Source organism: Argiope bruennichi, chromosome 10, assembly GCF_947563725.1.
Source record: "Argiope bruennichi chromosome 10, qqArgBrue1.1, whole genome shotgun sequence".
In the NCBI taxonomy this organism is placed as follows: domain Eukaryota; kingdom Metazoa; phylum Arthropoda; class Arachnida; order Araneae; family Araneidae; genus Argiope; species Argiope bruennichi.
The window spans coordinates 44,722,942-44,748,667 of record NC_079160.1 but is presented as its reverse complement, the minus strand read 5'-3'; the positions used below and the strand labels follow the sequence as shown (position 1 = coordinate 44,748,667).

The window sequence follows — 25,726 nt, the reverse complement described above, 5'->3', positions numbered from 1 at the left end:
ATTAGCCATGATCTCTAAAATCTAAAAAAAAACTGATCAATATTGTTATAGCTTAATTCTTCTGTATTAACTTCAAAATATCTTCTTAAATATTTACTGACTTCAAGTCTCCATGGTTAAAGATGTTACGCTTACGTCAAAAAGAATTTTTAAAGACTGTCTCACAAGCCTTTTAATTAAATTGCTTATCAGAGCATTAACTTGCCTTATGCACCTGATGGGGGGATGACAATTTGATTCTAACCGATTCTAAACTGTCTGTTATTAATTTTTAATATCTTATTTGAAATATATTTCCTTAGTTATTATTAAAAGTTCCTTGCTTAATGTATTGATCGTATTGTTTAGTATCGTTTTATAAATTAGTGACGGTTCTCTAATATACGTAATAATTATTTTGTCATGGGAGCATTCTTTGATTTACGACTGCGAATTCTGGAATATATAACAGAATGTCAATTCTAGTCGTGGCTTATAGCTAATTTTGAAGAGTAGCGAAATGCATATGTTTTAAATTGTGAAAGTGTTCTATACGATTATAAAGAATTATATTTTATGTTCTTTGATTCAATGGACGAATTTCTGAAAAAAAAAATACAGAGATTAAATTTTAATCATTCTCATGTCTTAAAATTCATATTTAGTCATTTATTTTTTATCTCTAACATTTTAATAAAAATTATTTCTCTCTATTGACCAAGTTATGAAGTTTGAAGATCACTATTTTAGATTGGCCGAATTATGACTGGAAGACTGACCATGTTATGAAGTTGTGAATATCATTATTTTAGACAATTTTGGACCCTTTAAATTGTCACCTCATGTAAGATTTTCCATTTAACTCACGGCATTTACTCAAAATAACCTTTGATTAGCTAAAATAATTAAGGTTGTATAATTACAATACAAGACTTTATAATGTGAATCAAGTTTGATCACAGAAAAGTTAAGCTTAGGTTTGTGAGGAATTCGCATGTTAAAAATATCTTATTAAGCACGACTAATACAACAAAGAGGCCGTCAATTGACTTGAATCTTTTTGAACATGTATGGGATGCGTTAAGGAAATGTTTACATTCTCTCCTTGATTTTCCTTGAATTTATCGAGCGTCAATACAAGACCCTCATTCCGGTATTTGTTCATAGTTTGGCTGATCTAACCTCTTTAAAAAGTGAGACTGGAAATGGGAAACAAAATCAGTGATTATTGTATTATATGCCTTATCAAGAGTTGAGAAAGGAAATGGAGGGGGAAAGAAGAAAATAACGCAAGAACGGTTCTAAAAATAGTAAATTAACATCAGAAGTATCAATTTAGCATTTATAGGAAATGATAAATAAAGTAAAATAATAAATGCATAAATCGAACTACTAACGATAAAAAATTAGTACCTGGCAGACTGAGATTCACTCGGCAGTTTGACTACAAATATAAATAATAAGTAAACTGTATGAGTTCCTTGGCCTAACAAAAGAAACACATATCCAACATTGATTGGATACCCAAATTCGGTAATGTTACTTGTACGGCAAGTTGATTGGTTGACACAATAATTGCATTGTTGCTATTGGATGTGAGTATTCGTATTCGGAAATGTCATACAGCGCCATCTCACAAAACTTTGAGGTACCAGTAAATTATCATCCTATAGCATCAATGCAAGTGCCACAAAAATTCACTAGATGGCACTGTATGACATTGTCAACATGAGAGAAGATAGAAAAGGGCTCTAAAAGTTTGTTATAAAAACTTTTTTTGTGTTTTACAAGAAAGACACCTATATAGATAAACTTAAAAAGCGAAACCTTATCTAAATATAAAATGTGATACAAATCGTTAGAGCCGTTACCGAGATACACGAAATAAGTTTTTATACATAAAAGAATTGCTCGTTTAAAGTTAAAAGATTTGTAATGTCAGCAGCCATCTCTTACTGGAAAGAATTTTGCTACTATTGGAAAAATCATTGCTACTTGTTTTCCCAGCACAGACCCAAATCTAAGAACCCTAAAGAGTTATTGAAACATTTTTAAGCTGAGGAATGGGACAATAGGCCCTTGAAAATGGAAAAATAATTCATTCTAAGTGCTGGATTAAATATTGTTACGAAATTTCCGGGTTCGTTTGGATAGTGGGAGATATATGGTGTGGAGAACGCTCAATCAGCAGGCGGCAGTAGAAAATAAAACAACGACGTTTATTTGCACGAAGACACACAGGACAGCACAAAGACGACAACTATATGCAACACAACAGACGATTATCTTCAGCCGAGGCGTGCAGCATACAACAGCATACACAGCAGCATACAACAAGTCTCTACTGCAGACAGTAGCACACAGCTTAGTTCAGCACTAGCTTCACTCCGTCGCTGCTCCGCTTATCTCTGGAAGGCCAGTTCTTTACTCTCGATTCCGACTACGACGACCCTGGCAGCCACGACCGCTTTTTTATAGGTCTCAGGGGGCGGGGCTAGAAGCCTCTCAACCAATCAGGAACGTTCGAGGCGTATTTCGGTTCCTACTGGACGGATCGGGAAAATTCTCGATGTTTCGAGTATAATCTATTTTGGATCCAAAGTCACCAAATTCGTCGCCAAATGGTCGCCAAGCTCCGGGTCCTCCCATGGAACCGACTATGCTGGGAAGCCGCATCACAGATTCGTAACAATATTCACAGACACACTGCTAGGAAATATGGGATACATTAATAGCAAAAATATTGAAAGGAGAAGAAAGTACTGAGATTAAATGAAAAATAAATAAAAAGAACAAAAGAAAGATAAATTCATACAAAAAAGAGATAAAAAAAATAAAATAAATAACAGAAAAGTGTGGTTTAAATAAAAAAAATATCTAAATAAGAAAGTAATAATAAAATAATCAATATGAATAACTGTAAATATAAAGCACCATCAAACATTAAGTATTTGCGGTTAAAAATAACAAACGATATCATATGTTTATATAATAGTAATAAGTAAAATTATAAAACACAATAAAACATTAAATATATGGGGTTAAAAATAATAAACGGTTTTATATGTTAGTATAATAATAAATTTAAATATAAAGCACAATAAAACCTTAAATACATGGGTTTAAAAATAATATACAGTGTTATATTTTTATGATAAAGTACTCGATAAAGATCACGAATATAAAGAGTACGATCAATTTATTGTATGTCACAATAGTTGCAATTGAACACAAAGTATTCCGGTGTTTCTTGCGAGGATTTTAGGAGTTGCAGTTGTAGTTTAGAAGCTTAGTTCTCTCTTTTTTTCTTGCTTTTTCTCTTTTTTTGTTTGTTTTTTACTTAAATTGCAGGAATCATTTCTTTTATTTCCTTTTCTCTTTCTTTTTCTTCCCAGGTTTTGCTTTTTGTTTTAATTCGCCGATCTAGCTAATAGAAGAGGCGAACAACAAGGATTAAAAGAAATCTCTTGAGGATCTTTTGGCAAGCATTTAACTTGAGTATTTAATGAGGCTTTCGTTTCCTCTTATTAATCTTATTAATTTGGAGATTTTTTTTTAATGATTGTGAGCTTAGTTCTAATGATTGGCGCGTCACTAGGTTCTGTTGCTAGATGTGGAGGCTCTCATACAGAAGAAAATGGAAATCTGTATAGTTTAAAGGTGTCCCCACTCATATTATCGACTAGAATGCCAGTCGAAGCTCTTAAAGCAAACAGGACATGAATCATGACCAGTGATGAAATGGATAAGTTATTTGCACCATTGATCTGCTTTCAAAGAGACTTAGCGGAAGACTTGTCACAAGTGGAATGCCTTATCTGCATTATTTTGCTTATGGTATCACTTTTTCATGCACACAGTATCAAATGGATATCTGTTGGAAAGTTGATAGTAGATAGGATATGTTCATTTACTAGATTGAACATGTTCAAGGTCAATTCTCTTGACCTTGATTCTAATTTCAAAAAGAAAGAAAAAAGACCTTGGAGAAAGCTTGTCATACATGAAATGCCTTATCGATCTAAAAGCCAATTTTCACTATAAGTCGAGATAGAAACTCAAAACTATCATAGAACAACTTTTAAACCAATGTTATCGGACTTATGCTATTACTTTTTCGCCCGCACAAAATTTACTTGGTTGTCTGTTGAAATGTTTGAGACGAGCAATGAATTGGATGAATCCCTTGGACTATTATTTGGATTACAGAAAGACTTTAGGGAAGATTTATCAGACATTAAATGGAATATCCAGCTAAAAAAGAATCTTCCTCACACGGGCATACGAGGGGGAGGGGGAAGCAGAAACTTTAAAACACCACGGTTATTAAAAATTAAACGTAAAACGTACAGCAAAATACTGTTAAATATTTTTAAAACAATGACAGAATTTAAATATAACATTTTGTATTTGAAGTAGATAAAGACTTTTCTGAAGAGATTTTGTGGCATCGCGAGTTTCAGAATTAAATGTTTTCAATGTAACAGAATGCAAACACGCGAGATTAATTGTTTAAAATAACTTTTGATCCTCGAATTGGTACATTTCATAGATTCAGAAATATTGATACAATGCTGTCTCATTATTAAAGTCTTTTTAATATATGGACAATTCATATCTCTTTTATACGATTACAACGAACGCCACATTTTAGAGTCCAATAATTATAAAAATTAAGGTGTCTTCTAACCACACGTACAGTAATGAGTGCAATAGAATCTATAACCTAAAATGGCTATCATATACTTCATTTACGAAGCATTTGCTCTCTTTTAGGGCAATTCTAATAGATGGACAATTCATATCTCTTTTATACGATTACAACGAATACTGAGCCACATTTTAGAGTCCAATAATTATAAAAATTAAGGTGTCTTCTAACCACACGTACAGTAATGAGTGCAATAGTAGCATCTATAACCTAAAATGGCTATCATATACTTCATTTACGAAGCATTTGCTCTCTTTTAGGGCAATTCTAATAGATGGACAATTCATATCTCTTTTATACGATTACAACGAATACTGAGCCACATTTTAGAGTCCAATAATTATAAAAATTAAAGTGTCTTCTAACCACACGTACAGTAATGAGTGCAATAGCATCTATAACCTTAAATGGCTTCATATACTTCATTTACGAAGCATCTGCTCTCTTTTAGGGCAATTCTAATAGATGGACAATTCATATCTCTTTTATACGATTACAACGAATACTGAGCCACATTTTAGAGTCCAATAATTATAAAAATTAAAGTGTCTTCTAACCACACGTACAGTAATGAGTGCAATAGCATCTATAACCTTAAATGGCTTCATACACTTCATTTACGAAGCATTTGCTCTCTTTTAGGGCAATTCTAATAGATGGACAATTCATATCTCTTTTATACGATTACAACGAATACTGAGCCACATTTTAGAGTCCAATAATTATAAAAATTAAGGTGTCTTCTAACCACACGTACAGTAATGAGTGCAATAGTAGCATCTATAACCTAAAATGGCTATCATATACTTCATTTACGAAGCATTTGCTCTCTTTTAGGGCAATTCTAATAGATGGACAATTCATATCTCTTTTATACGATTACAACGAATACTGAGCCACATTTTAGAGTCCAATAATTATAAAAATTAAAGTGTCTTCTAACCACACGTACAGTAATGAGTGCAATAGCATCTATAACCTTAAATGGCTTCATATACTTCATTTACGAAGCATCTGCTCTCTTTTAGGGCAATTCTAATAGATGGACAATTCATATCTCTTTTATACGATTACAACGAATACTGAGCCACATTTTAGAGTCCAATAATTATAAAAATTAAAGTGTCTTGTAACCACACGTACAGTAATGAGTGCAATAGCATCTATAACCTTAAATGGCTTCATATACTTCATTTACGAAGCATTTGCTCTCTTTTAGGGCAATTCTAATAGATGGACAATTCATATCTCTTTTATACGATTACAACGAATACTGAGCCACATTTTAGAGTCCAATAATTATAAAAATTAAGGTGTCTTCTAACCACACGTACAGTAATGAGTGCAATAGCATCTATAACCTTAAATGGCTTCATATACTTCATTTACGAAGCATTTGCTCTCTTTTAGGGCAATTCTAATAGATGGACAATTCATATCTCTTTTATACGATTACAACGAATACTGAGCCACATTTTAGAGTCCAATAATTATAAAAATTAAGGTGTCTTCTAACCACACGTACAGTAATGAGTGCAATAGCATCTATAACCTAAAATGGCTATCATATACTTCATTTACGAAGCATTTGCTCTCTTTTAGGGCATTTCTAATAGATGGACAATTCATATCTCTTTTATACGATTACAACGAATACTGAGCCACATTTTAGAGTCCAATAATTATAAAAATTAAAGTGTCTTCTAACCACACGTACAGTAATGAGTGCAATAGCATCTATAACCTTAAATGGCTTCATATACTTCATTTACGAAGCATCTGCTCTCTTTTAGGGCAATTCTAATAGATGGACAATTCATATCTCTTTTATACGATTACAACGAATACTGAGCCACATTTTAGAGTCCAATAATTATAAAAATTAAGGTGTCTTCTAACCACACGTACAGTAATGAGTGCAATAGCATCTATAACCTAAAATGGCTATCATATACTTCATTTACGAAGCATCTGCTCTCTTTTAGGGCAATTCTAATAGATGGACAATTCATATCTCTTTTATACGATTACAACGAATACTGAGCCACATTTTAGAGTCCAATAATTATAAAAATTAAAGTGTCTTCTAACCACACGTACAGTAATGAGTGCAATAGCATCTATAACCTTAAATGGCTTCATATACTTCATTTACGAAGCATTTGCTCTCTTTTAGGGCAATTCTAATAGATGGACAATTCATATCTCTTTTATACAATTACAACGAATACTGAGCCACATTTTAGAGTCCAATAATTATAAAAATTAAGGTGTCTTCTAACCACACGTACAGTAATGAGTGCAATAGCATCTATAACCTTAAATGGCTATCATATACTTCATTTACGAAGCATTTGCTCTCTTTTAGGGCAATTCTAATAGATGGACAATTCATATCTCTTTTATACAATTACAACGAATACTGAGCCACATTTTAGAGTCCAATAATTATAAAAATTAAGATGTCTTCTAACCACACGTACAGTAATGAGTGCAATAGCATCTATAACCTTAAATGGCTATCATATAATTCATTTACGAAGCATTTGCTCTCTTTTAGGGCAATTCTAAGCAAGTGAACATTACCATCGATCAAAATTAATGTGATATCTCCTGCAGCTGCAAGTGAATTCAAGGGAAAAGTAGTTCAACCTCATTCTAATATCACTTACCTTATTCTGTCAGAAGCATTCGGGGCTGTGTGCCCATTTATTATGATGTTATCTAAGGTACCATTATCTTGTTCACTGTGGTTCTATTGCAGAAGATAAACAGTAATAAATCCTTTTTCAAAAATAGTATTGACCAGAATTTAGCAAGTGTTTATAAAACACTCGTTATTTAAAGATATAACAGATACTTTCCTACTACAAATATATTTCTTACATTAACCTGTCGTTTTTTTAGTCTCTTTTAAGCATCTGCAATCTCTGGGAGCTCATAATTGTCCAAACTGTTTGATATTCCGTGCAATAATGGCGGGAAAACTGATTCAATGTCAGATAGTCGTGTTTTTTGAAATGCTAGCCATCTTGATAGGTGATCCATTTACGCAAGCATCCCGGGATGTTTTGAAAAGTGAATTAATCACAGCCGTCTGATTCTGTTTAAGAAAATAATAACTAATAAATACGTTTGTATCTTTTCAATTGTTTCCTGTCCTTGACAAATAAAAAACGAAAAAAAAGAAGAATAGAAAATTAAAAATGAAATTTTTATGAAATACAGATAATTTATAGAGAACGAAGAGTAGAAGTGTTGAGAAAGTATCATAATCGTCAAAAAAATTCAACATTTTGAACGAATTTTCATGTTTTATAATTCTTGAAATTCAAAAAATACAGGGTTTTTATAATTAAACTTCCCCTGTAAGCAGCATCCTACAACGCAAACGGATGAACGGATTACAATTAAATTTGATATGCAGACTACACACAAAATGCGCTCACGGAAAATTTCGAAAAAAAAATTTTAATTCCAAAATTACCACTAGAGGGCGCCTTTTCCAGAAAAATATTAAGTTTAACACAATAAACGACCAAAACGGAATGCAGAAACAATATTAACATTTATTAACTAGTTTCTGATCACCTTGCTTATGAATCACATTGCTTAAAGATAAGGAGAAAAAATAACAGTAGTCTGTTTGAGGGAAAAAAAACAGTTCAGTTTGCAGAAACAAAAACAGATTAGGACGAAATTGCACACGAGAAGCCGTTGTTAATCGTGCCCAGGATGATGTGGGGAAAGGTACTCCATGTGATCACCCACATTCACCTGCAAAATTTCAAGTCGATGGACAGTGTGTTCAACAGCAGATCGTAACTGATCAGTTATTATGCTTCGCACATGAAGCGTTATGGAGTTTCCAGCTTTTCGTTGTTTTTTCATTTTATTACTCATATTTCTTGTTCTGGATTGTTAATATGTTGTTGTTTCTTATGACTCTTGTCTAAACAAGCCCACTGACTTCAAGAAGTCATTTATGGTTTAAGCCAAGGGTACGTCTCTTGTTTTTTCAGTAGCGCCATCTAGGGCCAAGAGAACGACTTAGCTATACACATGTCACAACCTTTTTTAAGTGGCGGACTTCATTCACTCATCCACAGATTGTAATTTAGACCTGAACCGGAGAACAATCACCCCTGATCCAGTACCCCCAGTGGTATTACTCTCGACATGGGGGACTTTGTGACCACGACAGATTTATACGCGAGTCAGCCACCACACACGCGGGGAGTCTTTGACCGGTGGGGTTCGAATTCGTAACCTATGGGACACGAATCCAACGCCCTACCAACCAGGCTATCATGGCGTGGATTGTTGATATTGTTGCTATATTCCTTTTTGGATGTTTATTGTATTAAATTTAATGTTTTCCCTCGAAAACGCCCTCTGGTGGACATTTTAGAATATTTTTTTTCGAAATTCAGTGAGAGCATCTCGTGTCTAGTCTATATACCAAATTTCGTGGCAATCCGTTCATCCATTGGCTTTGTAGGAGGCTGTTTATAGGGGAAGTTTAATTATAACTATCCTGTACATGTTTGGTATAAATGTGTCTGTATTTGAACGTGATAATTTAAAAACATTTTAAGATAGAAGAATTAAATGTGGGATATGGATTTATTACCAGATTTGTAGATATTTATCAAATTTTGAATAAAATTCACTCACAAGTTCTGTCTGTCTGACTATTCAGTGTTAAGTGAACTAGATCATCACAAAATAAGAGAATGGTAGATATTTTATTTGGTTACGTACCAAGGATATATCCAGAACACATAAGTTAGCATCTGGAATCTAGATTATTTTCAAATTTTGAACCGTCTCTAACATATGTAATTTACGAGATATAACGAAAATCATCTGTGCATGCGCAGTAGAGGACTCCATGGGTGGTCTTCTATAGCCCCGTCGGATTACTATGGTGAAAACGCATTATCTCTAACATATATAGTTTACGAGATATAACGAAAACCACCTGCGCATGCGCAGTAGATGAATCCATGGGGTGTGTCTTCTATAGCCCGTAGGATTGCTATAGTGAAAACCCATTGTCTATAACAGCAGGTCAACCTTTTAAAACCACATCTGCTTTCAAAGAAGCATACATAATAATAAGGCAGTACTGGTAAAAGCAGGTGAAGCAGATGAAGATGAATATTGCAATTTATGCTTTATTCATGCGAGTTCGCAAATTGTACAGACTAACTCTATGGCAAAGGATACCGACGTGCTCTGATTGGTCGATTTCTTTTGCACAGACTTTCTATGCTGTAGCTGCTGCAACCCTGTTGCATTGTTTAGTTTCTACGTACTTTTTTGCCTGCCATTTTTCAAAATGGAGAAATTAAGTCTTCCAGAGAAATACAAGTATAAAATAATTGAGATTGATGAGAATACAGCTATTTTTCGTATTTCAGATCTTGTAAATAAAGAATTAGTACAAGTATCAATTTTTCTGTGAAGACTTGAAAATTAAACTTTTATTTTACGGGAAATGATCGGCCAATTTTTTTAATTAAATTTTCATGTTAAAATCATTATCATAAAATATTTATATGCAAATATACTATATTTATTATGATATTTAGATGATATTAAACGAAATAGAAATCCTTATAATTCTTAGTGAATATTCCTGCAAAATAAAATAACACAAGAAGATATTTATTAATTTCGTATTCAAATTATTACCATAAGATGTCTATCTGCAAATGTGCTATATTTGTTAAGATATTTAGATTCATATAGTTATTAACAATCTAATTATTAATCTTGATATTTGTTATTAACTTAATATTAAGATTTATAAATATATAAACAGTTTATACATTTCTTTTGAATACTTATTTCTTGCATTTCTGGAACACATATTTTAGGAATGGATTCAAGAATATCAACAAAGATCGGAAACAGTTTGGCACAGTTTTGCAAGGTTTGAGCCAAATAAGCGATAACTACACTATTATGAGTGTAAAACATTGCCAAAACGATGCCAAGGCTTAAACCAATCAGAGCACGTCGGTATCCTTTGCCATAGAGTTAGTCTGTACAATTTGCGAACTCGCTTTATTCATTGCCTACATGACTTCGAGCTTCAATTATTCGTTGCCTTTAACTATTCAAAAATCCGTAACGAAAACAACATCATTTTCCCACATGATAATAAATAAATAAAAATCATGTAATTAATTAAAGTATATATTTTCTTCGTATTGCATACCAAATTTTCGGTGAAAAACATTTATAAAAAAAATATAATAGAAGTAAGAGAAAAACAATTTTTCATTAACATGTATTTCAAAGACGATTAGTTTATTTCTATATTCAAAGTTTATTATTATTTCATTGCATATTTTGCTATTTTAATTTCAATAATTAATTTTTTAATCGAAATTTTGTTTTGTTTTCTCGTTTATTTCATATTTCTCGCTTATTTCATTTTTCTATGAATTTAAAATCTCTAGTGTAAATGGAAAAAATATAATTTTTTGCTTTTATCGAAAAAAAAAATAACAGCAATAAAGTTTAAATGTAAAAATGGGGGATTGAAACGGTAGAAAAAATACTGATTGCGATGGCTTGTTATCTGTAATTACTTACTGCACAAAGGGAAAAAACTGAAAACAGCATTAATAATTCACTTTTATAAAATAAAATTTGTCAAAAGCGAATGAAAGCATTATAAGAAATATAAATTATTAATATTTATAATTATTTTTTTATAAATTTCATAAAGATAAACTAATCGAAAGAATTCATTAAAAATGCAAATTAATTATATATGTTACAAAATAAATAAAAAACTTTCTCATTCATTTTAAGTTTAATTAATTTCATTTAATATTGTTTCATCCATAATTTAGCTTTCGTGTGACGTTTGCTGAATGTTTTTGCTGCAGAAGAGACAGTTGTATTTAAAAATATTTTTTTTATAATGCGATTAAAAATTAACAATTTACTTTTTTTAAGTTTTAGAATAGGATTTCAGTTTTATACAAAAATTACTCAACATTAGTTTTCACTCTCCATAAGTAGTAAAGTAAAAGTTTATTTTAGATACATAACGTCCCGTTATAAAGAAATACTAGGGCTAAATTGGGACAGACCTAGTAATTTTGAATCACGGTCAGATAACGAGGGCGATACCTGAACTAGAAACCATTTCCAAACTTCCACACCTGGCCAGCTGGAGGACGTTTGGACAAGGTGGATTTAACGTGCACCAACCCAGCTTACACGACAGTTCTTCGATGGGATTGGGTCACGAACCTGAAACCCTCCAGTTCCAAAACCGAGACATTATCGTCAGTCTATCGCTGCCCTTAGTAAAATAAAGAGTTATTATAATTGAAATCGGTGTTTTAAAAGTGCATGATAATTATGTACCATAGATCTCACTGTATGTTCTAACTTCAAAGACAATAAAAATGGAAAATACCTTATCTCAACTGTGTTTTCCTTAGGATTTCAAAACAGTTTTAATAGGGTTGAAAGGTGTTTCAAGAAACTTGTCTTTTCTAATTTCCTATTGCGAAATTTTGTAGCTTTTCTTATTATAAACTATCATAATTATTCGTAAGCGGTAATTTTTTTGGAGGGACGGGGATTCAACCTCTTTCCTGAAAGAGCATTCTGCATGGACTGAAACAAATAGAAATCTGAAGGAGCAACATCTGGTGAATACGGAGGGCTAGGCAACGCATTCCAGTCAAGTTATTCAAAAATTTCTTTCACTATTCTGGCAAAATGTGGGCGAGTTTGTAATGTAGAAAAACAACCTTGTCGAGGTATTATGTATTTTCTGTGTTCTAGAATCTTTTTCCTCCAATGCTTCGTTCAAACGAATCAACATCCGTTTAATTTGTTCACCATTTATGTTTTAATTAAGTAATACATTCAAATCTGCAACTTGGATTCATTTTTAGGACTAAAACACTATTATCTTTGTTATTTGCATTGAAATCATCATTTTTAATCACCAAAATCTGTCTTTGCAACTTGCATTCGATGGGACATTCTCATCGTGAATGTCCAACAACAACCGAAAGGATTCTTGAAATTTCTTGACAATAAAATCATGTCATATATCTTCTGCAATTGCTGGTTGTTTGGCATGTTTTCAAAGCTATAAAGTTATATATGTATTTTAAAATATTAACCAGAGATCATACACTAATTTTAAAAATTTATTATCAGACCTTTTATGTACAAATTTTTAAATTAGAAGTCATTTCAAGTTCATTTCAAGTGCATTTCAAGTTCGTTTCAAATTCAAGGGCATTTTAAATTTAATGTCATTTCAAGTTCATTTCAAATTCAAGGGAATGTTAAATTCAAGGTCATTTCAAGTTCGTTTCAAATTCAAGGTCATTTCAAGTTCGTGTCACATTCAAGGTCATTTCAAGTTCGTTTCAAATTCAAGGTCATTTTAAATTCAAGGTCAAATAGTACTATTAATGTCATCTATTAAAAACGGGCTGTCATATTTATAAATTCAACGGATATATCCAACTTACAAAGTTATAATATCGAAAATGTCGATTCATGTCAAATTTTGAATCAGTCCTTTCAATAATTGACCATTGGACAATTTATACATTATCTTGCGTTTATACGCGATAACTCAAAGATGAAACGACTTAAACTAACGATATTTTATATGATATCTTGTTGCTAAAATTGTAGTTTTGTACCAAAATCTTTTTCCATCGATCAAACAAAATAAAGAAAAAGATTTCCAAATATTCATATTTCTCTGCCTGTACTAAGAAGAACAAAACTCTCATCTACGAGAACTCTAAAAATAAAAATATAAGCACTCATGAAACGCATGGCATTGCCTAAGGCCCATAATTTCATACCTTTAGTTAAAGGAAGGAATATCTTTATTAGAAGAATGCAAGAACGTTTTAGGGAGACCAATACTGCTGGTGTATTCCATAATTGATCATACATTTTTAAAAATCAAATAGATCCCTAGAAATATTATGTTGTCAAAGATATTTATTCCAGCATAACCACGGTATACATGTTTAACAAAGTATACTTTGCTAATTATAATTTTAAATAAACATTAAGATCTGAATTATAATTGTAAGGTGATCAAATGTGTGACAAAACTGTAAAAAGTTCATTGACATCTTAAACATGAAATTAACTACTCACAATTTATTCTTACATTAAAATAGTTATTAAATTTTATTCAATCCATAAAACGTTCCTTCATTTAGTTTGTTTTTCTGTTTTACTACCCTAATTCAACCTGTGGCCACACTTCTGCATCGGGTGACGAAATTATACTTTTTTTATTACTATTGGTCGATTTTTCGAGATCTAATTTGTATGCATATGAAATTGTGTTAATTTTGTCTCATTATTTTCTTTGGAATTAAATTTTAAACTATTGCACTTTAGTTTTGATAGCATTACAAATTAAAGGCAGAAAATTTAACATTCAACGCTATATAAAAGAATTTTGCAACCTTAAAAGATAAAATGCATTTTATTCATAGGTTCATCCATGTGTGAATTTTTGTCTTATCTTTATAGCTCATTCATTCAGATAATACTCTTTCTCTTCTGAAAACTCATCTTTATTATATGACAAACATTTTCGAACAATATTCGAATAATATGATATGATATTCTTTCCATTTAGACGGGAAATACATTTTGTAATCCATTGCAATCCATCTTGACTTCGATGATTTCACTTATGATGACAAACTTTTATTTGAGAATGGTTTATTTATGCATATAAATGTTTATTGTACGACATTCTTTCTTTTCTGCTATAAAATGATATAAATCAAAGCGATGTTTTTGGATTTTAAGAATTCTGAATGCAGATGTGTTCTACGTTTGCATATTTCATCGATTCTTTGCTTTTTTGGAATTGAAATATTTATGGTATTTTATGGACCATAAAATACCTCTTCTAAAGGACCTCTTCTCTTTTACTTTTTTATGATTTTTTTAATTTGACTTTTTTTATGTTCGTAAAGGATTTTTCATTCAGAACTTTATGTAATGAAGTTTTTAAATTTTGGAAACTTCCATGCTGTTTATGGCAAGAAAAATTTAGACATTTTTCGTACTTAATTATAAATTAATTGATTAATGTAATTTTTATTCCACTTGCATGGCGCCATCTGGTAGTGAATAAGAATAATTATTGAAAACAATATTATCTAATATTTGGAATAGTGCTAAGCCTAAATAGTAAAAAAAAAAAAAAGTTAATTTCAAAAAGTTAATATTATATTGTATAGTATAAAAATAGTTTAATAGTAAATAGCATAAAAATTGAGTAAAAAATTAACTAAAAAATAAAGTCTAAAGGATATAGTTGCTTTGAACTAAAAGGCGAGAGTTCTTGTAGTTTATTTCAGCACAGTACGACCATGGAAACAGAATTCTTTTTACTACAACATTGCCATTCACAAAAAGACAAATTCAATTGCATTAGAAATAAAATTGGTTGCCAGATACAATAGTATAATATAAAATAATAACAAAATACACTGGAACAATACGAAAAAACATAATGAAAGATATATGATTAAAATACAAACACATCCAAGCAGAGTATATATAATTTAGATAAAAGTATTCCTTTTTGTACCATAATAAAGAATTAGTTTTTTCGTAAATTCATTTTTATTTGCTCCCTGTTAATGCCCATTTTTGTCCATTTATTCTTATTCTTATTATAAGAATCCATTTATTCTTAATCATTTATGGCAAAGAAATGAATTTGAATAAATATCTGCTTCTCAATATTTTTCGTATTCATTTCATATCGAAGAAAAAAAAACCATTCTTTTGATAGTATTATGTCCATTATTATCTTCAGTTTCATGTAACATTAATACAGTATTAGGATACTTTAAATGGATGTCGATGATAAAAATTATATTAAAAAGTAAAAAAATCATTTTTTTCATGGCATTAAATATAGACCATTGTTCAAATGATACACGTGAAACGTACTGCTACAGTTTAATTTTCTAAACAATTACAAATATCTCGGAAAAGGAAGAATCTAAGAGATATTTTAAAGGTTTTTATATGCAGACAACTATTGTTAAAAATTGAAAAAAAAATTATTATTGAAATACAAAACTTCTGAAATTATCAATATGAACTTATTTGCAATAAATGTCGACAGTTTAAAATTAATTTATTTTTTTAGATTTTTTGATGCTTTATTTAATGTGTAAAATATTTTAAATTTTAAGCAAACATCAAAAAGTTTATAATTTTCAGTAATTCAAAATGAGGTAAACTTAATCGAATAAAAAAATTAATTTTCGATTTAAAAAAAAATTATCATTAATGTTTATTTCCATCAATGAATTATTATTCCAAAATTTTCTAATATTTTGAAGTTTTAATTGGGATTTGCCCATGCCGTCGTAGACATGTAAGAAGGTTAAAGCCTTGTAGAAACGGATTGAATGCTATTCCAATTTAGATTGATTTTTATATTTGTCCTTTTTTACATGTTTTTGCATATAATATGCCAATTCTAAATATCATTCATTTTATCGTATATTTAACGTACGAGTATCGAAAAAATTTTAACAGTGCTCTCTTTTAGAGCTCTCTATTTATTATTTCTAACCTGAATATTTGAAAATGGTACATATTTTCGAAAATTATTTCTCGTTCATTCCAAATTTGGCTATCAATTGTGAATGGTGCAGTGTAAGTTATATGTACAAACTTTTCAAAAACATTTAATATATATATTCAGTAAAAAGGCTTGATTGATGCCAAATATCATTACTTTGTAAATATTGTTCGCCAATGGCATACAAAATATTTGTGACCTTACAATTTTAAGCGAAGTCGGGAGGGGGGGGGGTTATAACGTCTTTATTATAAGATACAAAAAAAATTTTGTGAAGACATCTTTTATTGATTTTTTAAATTTATTTTCAATAATATTTTAATATTGCTCTCCTAATCTTTTCTTAATATATTTGGAGGATTAAAATGAAAGATGCAATTCCACAATTTAGCTGTAAATGTCTCTTTTACTGTAAAATCTATTCGATCTTTTGTGAATTTTACTTATTAAATGTGAGTGCCGTATTACACCCGTTCACTTCCATAGCGTGCCCATAATTTTCGAAACAATTTTATCGACTATTTATTGCATGTAAGTGGGTGTTTTCAGGAAAAGAATTTCCCATACAACTGCATGTCGTGATATGCAAAAGAATTCCTGAAACTTATATTTTTCTCTACGAGAATACACTGGGAGCATTGATTTACATTTCGATGGCTTTTAAATTTTCATTAATAAAATATGAAACACGCAAGCAGTTTCATTGTTTTGCCACAAGGTATATATAGTAGTGTTGCTCTGAAAGCATTGCAATAAATTAAGAATTAAGCTTGTTGCTGGGGTGACCTTTTCGAAAAATAAATGGTTTTTCCATTTTTATTTTTTCGTATAGGAAATATAGAGGAAATATTTTAATCGCCAAAAAATTCGGACAAGAGATTTTGAGGAAGTTTTGGATTTCTCTGAGTCCGCAAAATAAATTTTTTGCATTATGTCTTCTGTGATAAAGATAACTCAAAAATGCTTTGAGCTAGATGGATAAGATTTGCTATATGGTCTTTGCACCAAATTTGTAGATTTCTATCAACTTTTAAATAAAGTTCATAGTGGGAGCCTGTCTGTTAGGTTCTTCGAATATAAACTTACACGATATTCGAACCATCGCGCAGATTTAACGTCTGTAGTATAGACAAATTGTCAAACTTTGAGCCAAATCCAATCCGAGTTGAACGTCTGTCCGTCTATACTTTCAGAAACGATACGCCTGTACTTAAAATGAAATTTGTAAATTTCAGTCAAAATTTAGACGAAATCAATTCTCTTGAAGTCTGTCTGTCTGTATCTTCGATTACAAGTTTAATCGACAGCTTTAAAATGCAAAGAGCTAGGCATATAAAATTTGCTACACAAGTTTAGTATCTAAAATATAGACTCTTTTCAAACTTCGCACAAACTCCGTCAAAATCCACTGACTGTCTACCGGTCTGTACTTTCAATTGCATTTAAAGGCAATAACTGATAAACGCAATGACATAAATTAATGAAATTTAGTATGTTCTCTTGTGACTACAATCCTGGTTATGTGTCAAATTTTTATTTTATTCGGTCGGCAGAAAGGCGTTTAAAATACTGTTACAAACCTGTAAGTTTGCTTCCCAGTACGACTAGTGTCATCGTAAGAAAGACAGGATGTACGATCTGTCCTCTGCGTGATGAGCGTCAACGAACTCAAAGCTTGGCGACTAACTTGGCAGACATTTGGTGACTTGGCGACGAATTTGGTGACGTTGGCGACAAAATGGATAATATGGAAAGTAGGAGAATTTTCATGATCCATCCACTAGGAACCGAGTATTTCGCTTACGTATATCGGTCTATATTTCTTTATCATAATTAATTGAGAAAGGCAATGCAGTGCACTGGCAACATTGCCAAGGCATTGGAAGCGAATGTCTGCTACGGGAGACCCCTCCCAATTGTTATCATTTGTAACTATTTTATAATTAATATTTTAAAAATTGTGAGAAGTAAAAACTTTTCCTCTTCTAAAAAAAAAACATGAAATATCAGTATTTTCAGAGTCTGCGCTATTAGTTCATAAATTTTGATATTTTGAACATAAAAATCTTTAATTACATAAAATTATTATGGCAATAATTACGGATAGTTCTATCCATTCCTTTCACGTCCATTGAATTTTTGGACTTCAAAAGTTTCAATCAAAAAAGTAGCTCTATTTGATTATTTGATGAGAATACTAAAGCGTGTCCCAAAATTAACGCAAAATTTAAATTTCTCACCATTCGTGCAGTAAAATGTTGGCAACATTATTTAAAAAACCCATTGGACAGCTAAAAGTTTATTGTTGATAAAAATGGATTGCTACAAATAGAACAACGTGTTTTCATTGCTGAACAATACTTCAAAAATAATGAAAGTCCGGCAGCCACATTTCAAAAATGTGAGAATTGGCCTCCTAGATCGTGTGATTTAGCCCCATTGGATTTCTTTTTATGGGGTTAGTAGAATTCAAAGTTCTATGCCATCAAGCCTATAAGCACGCGTACATTGAAGAAGGAAATTCAACTCTGCATCAATGAAATTCAGCCACATTTATGCAAAATGGTCATAGAAAATTTCGACAAAAGAGTGCGTATGTGCCAGTAAAGCAGTGGTCGTCTTTTGCCCTATGTGTTATACCATGCATAACTCTATCCTGTGTACTTTGCGTTTCAATATAACAATTTAAAGGAAGGAAAAAACTGTGTTTTTATTTAATTCAAATCTTGATTTAACATGTTGTTCTATCGTGTAAAGCTCTATTTTTACTAACCCTAAACTATCTGCTATCAAATGGTTCTTTAATGGGGTTACCAACATTTTACTACAAGAATGGTGGTAAATTCAAATCTTTCGTTAATTTTGGGATACCCTTTATAACATCTTGACGGTAAAAATTATGAACCAGGATTCTGGCCTTGAATAAAACATAATAGACCTTAAGGAACCTATGATAGAGCTATATTTCAATGTCAGTTTAGCACTAAAAGACAACATGCGAACATTAATGTTAACATTTCATACTCGCTCAGTGTTTTTTCATCACGACTTTTATCTCTTTAAAGACATAAATTGGAATAGAAGTTAATAATTTCTGCCGCTTCGATCAATTTATTCTCTCAATTCCATAATATACACCTCAATTATACATAGAATCTCAGACTGCGCATATCACAATATATCCAGTGGTACATTGGAACAAACGTATTCAGAACTTTGAATACATTTTATGAATATAAATTACATGGGCACCAATGATCCTGTATCGGTCTTTGAAAGATCCCATATATTTGCTCTTTAAAAATTTCCACAGATTGAAATTCATAATAGCAAGTCCAAAGGATGAAATAAATCTCAATCTAAAATGTATTCCTATTAACGAAGTATTTAGTTTATTTTACAGCTAATTGATTCCATTGTAATCTAATCGATGCCAAACTGAGTTTGATAGCAAACAAACCACTGTCATCATCATTATATTTCGAAATATCCTCATTGAAAGCAAGAGATATTATCTTCTTCTCAGGCTTATAATCATGTAAAAGTATTAATAAGTTGAACACACTAATTTATTAATTGTTTTATTTGATGAAATCTTGATTCCATATGAATGACTCCATCTGGTTATAAATTATAGAAAAATTGATTTTCAATAGTTTATACCATAATGATTTAAGTGGTTTATTTATAGTAAAAATAAATTATCAGTTAAAGATTAAAAAGAAATAAATAATGAACGGAATAAAAACTACTGTGGCTCCATCTGTTTATAAATTTTTGAAAAAAAAATTATTTTTAATAGTTTATACCATAATGATTTTAAATAGTTTATTTATAACAAAAATAAATTAAAAATTAAAAAGAAAAATAATCAAAGTACTAAAAACTATTGTGGCTCCATCCGGTAATAAATTTTAGAAAAAATTGATTTTTAATAGTTTATACCGTAATGATTTTAGTAATTTATTTATAACAAAAAAAAAAATCTAAATTAAAGTTAAGAAGAAAAATAATAATCAAAGTAATAAAAACTACTGTAGCTTAATCTGTGATCATAAATTTTAGAAAAAACTTATTTTTAATATCTTATACCATAATGAGAGTAGTTTATTTATATAAAAAAAAATCTAAATTAAAGATTAAAAAAGAAAAAAAATCATAATAAAAACATCTGTGGCGCCATCTGGTTAAAAAATTTAGAAAAAATTGATTTTGATTGGCTTATATTATATTGATTTGTGTCGTTTATTTATAACAAAAATAAATTATAAATTAATGACTAAAAAGTACAAAAAAATATCAAAGTAATATAATTTACTTTTTAGTATTTTAATTAATTCCTGCTTCTAACTTTTCATTGTAAAAATTTTTTTCTTATATTTAAGACTAATTATGGGTTGGATAGTTCAAAAAATATGACACTAAATATAATTTTTCTTAAGTATTCAATTTTAATTATTTCATGGACATTCCAAAAAATTGTTTTTATTCTAAATCGCAATAATTTAATATTTAATGCTATTTATTACTTAGCTACTTAAAAAATTATTTTTATTCGAAATAAAAATTGTCTAATATTTAAGGCTAATTATTACAGATATATTTCATTCAAATTTTTCAGGAAAGCTGTGAAGGCCACTGCTCTTTTGTTTCCATTGCTCGGAATTCCTCATTTGCTTTTTTGCATTAATCCGAAAGATAACGGCACTTTGGAGGAGGCTTACATGATTGTGAACGCATTCGTCAAATCATCGCAAGTAAGCACGAAACGCTGGAAAAAAACATTAAAAAAACACTTTTGTATCTGTTAGAGATAGATAAAATGGTAATTCTATTGTTTGGTACAGAAAACTGCTAAAGCGTGGAAAATCTTGAAATCTCTTAAAACAGGGCATTAGAAAACAATTGAATTGAATAAAAGTTATGTCTTACGTCATATGAAAAATTAATTAATTCTAAATTTTTATTTTGTAATACTTTTGTAAGTTATTGGGCGTAAAATAATATAATTATATTGTTTCACAGGTAAGTGATTTATAAATTACTAATACATAAAATGTATAATCGAACGTCAGTATGAATAACAACTTTTTGAATCCTTAGCACTTACTAAATATATTTAACGTTTAAAATTCTTCTAAACTTGATATGTATTATTATTTTAATATTTTTTAATTGATCAACAATAAAACAAAATTAATGAATATTTATATTAACTGTATAATACTAAATTTTGTATTAATTATTTTGAATCCTTAGCACTTACTAAATAGATTTAACTATAAAATTCTTCTAAACTCAATATGTATTATTATTTTAATATTTTTTAATTGATCAACAATAAAATATAAATTAATGAATATTTATATTAACTGAATAATACTGAATATTTGCACTGAATTTTGTATTTACAGTACTATTTTTCATTATATATATATATATATATATATATATATATATATATATATATATATATATACAGGTAGTTGCCGAATTCGACCGACAAACTCAGAGGGGTGATAGCAGGCATGAAGAGAATAAAGAATCACCATACAACATTTTAGTTTTTCTTGAATATCTTAAAACCTCTTCAGTTTTTACACTACAGACTTAAATCAAATTAAAGAGTATAAAATTCCTTATACTTTCAAACTTTTTATTTTTCTTAAAGTTCAAAAATTTTTGAAGATAAGGGTTCTAAACTACTTTTTCTTTTTCAATAATTTACGACCCCCTGGTTCATCAAATCGGCGTGTTACTTAATGAAAAATAACCTTTTAGAATGTGCTTTCACTTAAAAAAAAATACATATTTGAAACACCTTTGATATTTTTTTATTAATTTTTTACAGTTTCCAACACTTTTCCGACTCCCTACATTTCTGCGATTTTCACCCCCTAAACGTCGTTTGGGACCCTTTGTTGTATGGTGATTCTTTATCCTCTTGATGCCTACTATCACCCCTCTGAGTTTGTCGGTCGAATTCGGCAACACCCTGTGTGTATATTATATATATATATATATATATATATATAAATATATATATATATATATATATATATATATATATATATATATATATATATATATATATATATATATATATATATATATATACAGAGATAGAGATTATTTTTTCATTCAGCTTAATACAACTGTTTCTTTTTTAATTTTAGGGGCTTTTTGTGTCTGTTTTATATTGTTTTATGAATGCGGATGTAAGTATACAATTTTACTAGTTCTATTTATTTTAATTGTTTATTTATTTATTTACTAAAATCTAATGAAATGAAATTATTTGCGCAACATTTAAAATTTTGCTTGTTTGGCTTTATTCCAACAAGATGTACAGATTTTATTTCTACTGTCAATTTTTTTAGGTATAGAAATTCAGAACATTCAAAAAGCTTAGTTCCTTTTCTTAAAATTCCAAATTGAAGAACAAAAACAATCAGAAAGTAAAACTCAAAAAAACTTTGCAATGGAATAAAAAAAGATAAAAAATTTTATTAAAAGAATTCAATGACGTTTTGGAATCTAAAAGAATTGTTCCTTAAATATTTCTTTTCAAAAAAAACAAATAAAATGAATAAACACTTTTTTTTTTTGTTAATCCACACCAAAAACCAGAAGTTAAAACATTCCATTCAGTAAAGGGTTTTCGCTGCAAGGCTTTTGTTTACAAATTATTTGATTTGTGTAAGAGTTAAATTATTAAAAAAAAAGACAATTTTTTCAGCCAGTTTGATCAAATAGAATTGATTTAATATTTTATGTTTTACATTTCAATAAGTTTTTCTAATATTTTATCTTAAATTTAAAAAAATCAACGAGAGCATTTATTTTCTCCCATTCTAAATTTTGTTTGATATTTACTTATTACTTTTTAGTAGCCTTTGTAATTTTACAGATCTTAATATACATATCTATACAAATCCTCTATCCAGAGATTATGAGCATTACAAGAATTCTTTTATACAAATTATCCAACTGAACACTTAAAAAAGTTATGCATTGAAAAGTAATTTCGATATTTTAAAGTTTATTCGAATTAAAATACGTTAAAGGAGCTTTCCCTAATAACTACTGACATTTGCATATATAGTTCAAGAAGTATGATACCGAATCTCTTGAAATAACTATGTATTTTTAAAAAAATAAGGTACACCTAGCAAAATTCAATGTACTGATATCAAAAATGTTTCATATGAATGCTCGTGACTTCTAGATAGATCATTAATGGTCTTCCTTGCCCTTTCTCTTCTTTTCGAATAATTCTTTGTGAGAGCCTTGAAACTCAACAACTCGATCATCAATTTTTGTTGCCAACTTGATGACTTTGTCACTTTGAAATATAGTTGAACATTGAGAATACTCTGATATTACTGTGCAAATAAAACTTAAAATAACATATTTATCCCTTTATATTATTTTAGATATTCATTTTTTAATTTTTGATGCGAAAATATATAATTCACAAAAATTGATTGATATAACTAAATATTATTAATACTTTCTGCTTTCAACCAGCATATAAATGCAATAAATACAGTCATATCAACCAATTTTGATAAAATTGATTTTATTAAAAAATGTCATTTTAAATGATAATAGCATAATAATGATAGAAAATTTTGATTGCTAAGCTCTGCTGCAAAGTGATAAATTTAATTGACGTCGAAAGTCTACCATATATCTAAGCGTAACACAGGAGTAGTTATGCTACCAAAAAAGCATTTTGAGTTGAATTTCTCAAGCGAAGAACATCATTTCAAACCTATAAAAGATATTTGATTATAATCATTGCGAAAAGAATATAAGTAACTTGGACCGAATGAGATTGAATATTCATGATCTCATAATACCAAACGATAAATTCAAATTCTTAATCTGAATACGAATAAATTATTTTATTTTTTGAGAGTATTTTGTTGCTATTATATTGTATTTCCTATTTTCTTCTTATGGCAGCAACTGTTATATATATTATTAAATAATTTTAAAAGATAAGTGTTTGGAGTTTGATTTAATATAATAAATAAATATTTGTTTCTGAACAATTAGAAACTGAATAACCCCAATTGACATCTCATGTTTCAAATTTCCACCTGTTTATCTGAAGGTTAAGAATATAAAATATGCCAAAATATGTCTTGGGAAAACTTATTTCTTGATCGTGTTGAAGCCAATCAATTCAGAAATAAAATCACACTTGCCTTTTAACTATATTTTATTTTCCTATATTCTATTTCAGGTGCAGATGGCATTGAGAAAAGCTTACATGCGCGCTGTGGCCCAGCGCAATCCTAATTACCACTACAGGTGTCGGAGGGGTCTCTCACAAACCTCTGGTACATACGTCTCCTCACATTCTGAAGGATCATCCTTCCAATCCGAGAGTAATCGTAAGAAACGACCTCCTTCTAGAGCAGTTCTGCGCCTGCAGGAGGTCCCCAAACACCAAGAAAATAAAGGCAAAGTGGAAACAGCTACTGTTATCTTCTAAATACTAAGCAAGCCAAGACCAACTGGTGTCCTACAGGTGTCAACCGCAAGGGACACCTGTGCTATAAAAAAATTGTGTCTGTATCCTGCCATGCAGAGGTTTTACCTTCTACTGGACAATTAATGTCTTTTGTGGCATTTAATAGAATAAAAAGTTTTAGCACAAGATTTTAATGAATAAAAGACCAACTGGTGTCCTACTTGTGTCAACCGCAAGCTACACCTGTGCTATAAAAAAATTGTGTCTGTAGAGGTTTTGTCATGTAGAGGTTTTACCTTCTACTGGACAATTAATGTCTTTTGTGGCATTTAATAGGGTAAGAAGTTTTAGCACAAGATTTTAATGAATAAAAGTAACATAATGAAAACTATCAAATTATTCATGGTCAAGTCAGTTGCATTCATTACATGTGACGTTGGAAAATGTGAGATACTGCAAAGGGTTGTTCCCCTGATATATAACTAATTCTTCATTGATATATTCTCTGTACAGCCTGAAGGACTGATTACATTTTGTGATGCTACAGTTCTCATGACGGATACCATCATGTATCTCATTTTACATTTAATTGCACTTTGTCTTACATCATGTTACCACTTGAACACCATTTTAGGGTCTTGAGTTCTCAATATTTAATTGAGATAGTTGTGTTGCGAAATAAATGATTCCATTGAAATAATACGTCAAAGAAGTTAATATTATAAATATTCAGAAAATGTAAAGCTTAGGCTTTCATGTTTTATAACTTAAAACATGATGATGAATTAAGATGTAAAAATTGATCATAAAGCTCTAAATAATATTATTTAACTTTTTTAATGTAATATTCACAAGTTACTTAAATAATAAGATCTAACTTAGTACTAGCCATTTAGAAACCATGCAA

The 25,726-nt window shown here is 29.9% G+C and overlaps 1 protein-coding gene across 1 annotated transcript in view; it reads left to right on the top strand.

The window, feature by feature from the left end:
• LOC129988712 (corticotropin-releasing factor receptor 1-like) overlaps positions 1-25,408 on the top strand; it is a 334,441-nt gene extending 309,033 nt beyond the window's left edge. Inside the window, exons 9-11 of the mRNA XM_056096980.1 lie at positions 20,956-21,091; positions 22,511-22,552; positions 24,589-25,408. Of these exons, the coding sequence (XP_055952955.1) occupies positions 20,956-21,091; positions 22,511-22,552; positions 24,589-24,840 (430 nt within the window). The 3' untranslated portion in view covers positions 24,841-25,408. The remainder of the gene's footprint in view (positions 1-20,955; positions 21,092-22,510; positions 22,553-24,588) is intronic.
• Positions 25,409-25,726: the final 318 nt, after the last annotated feature.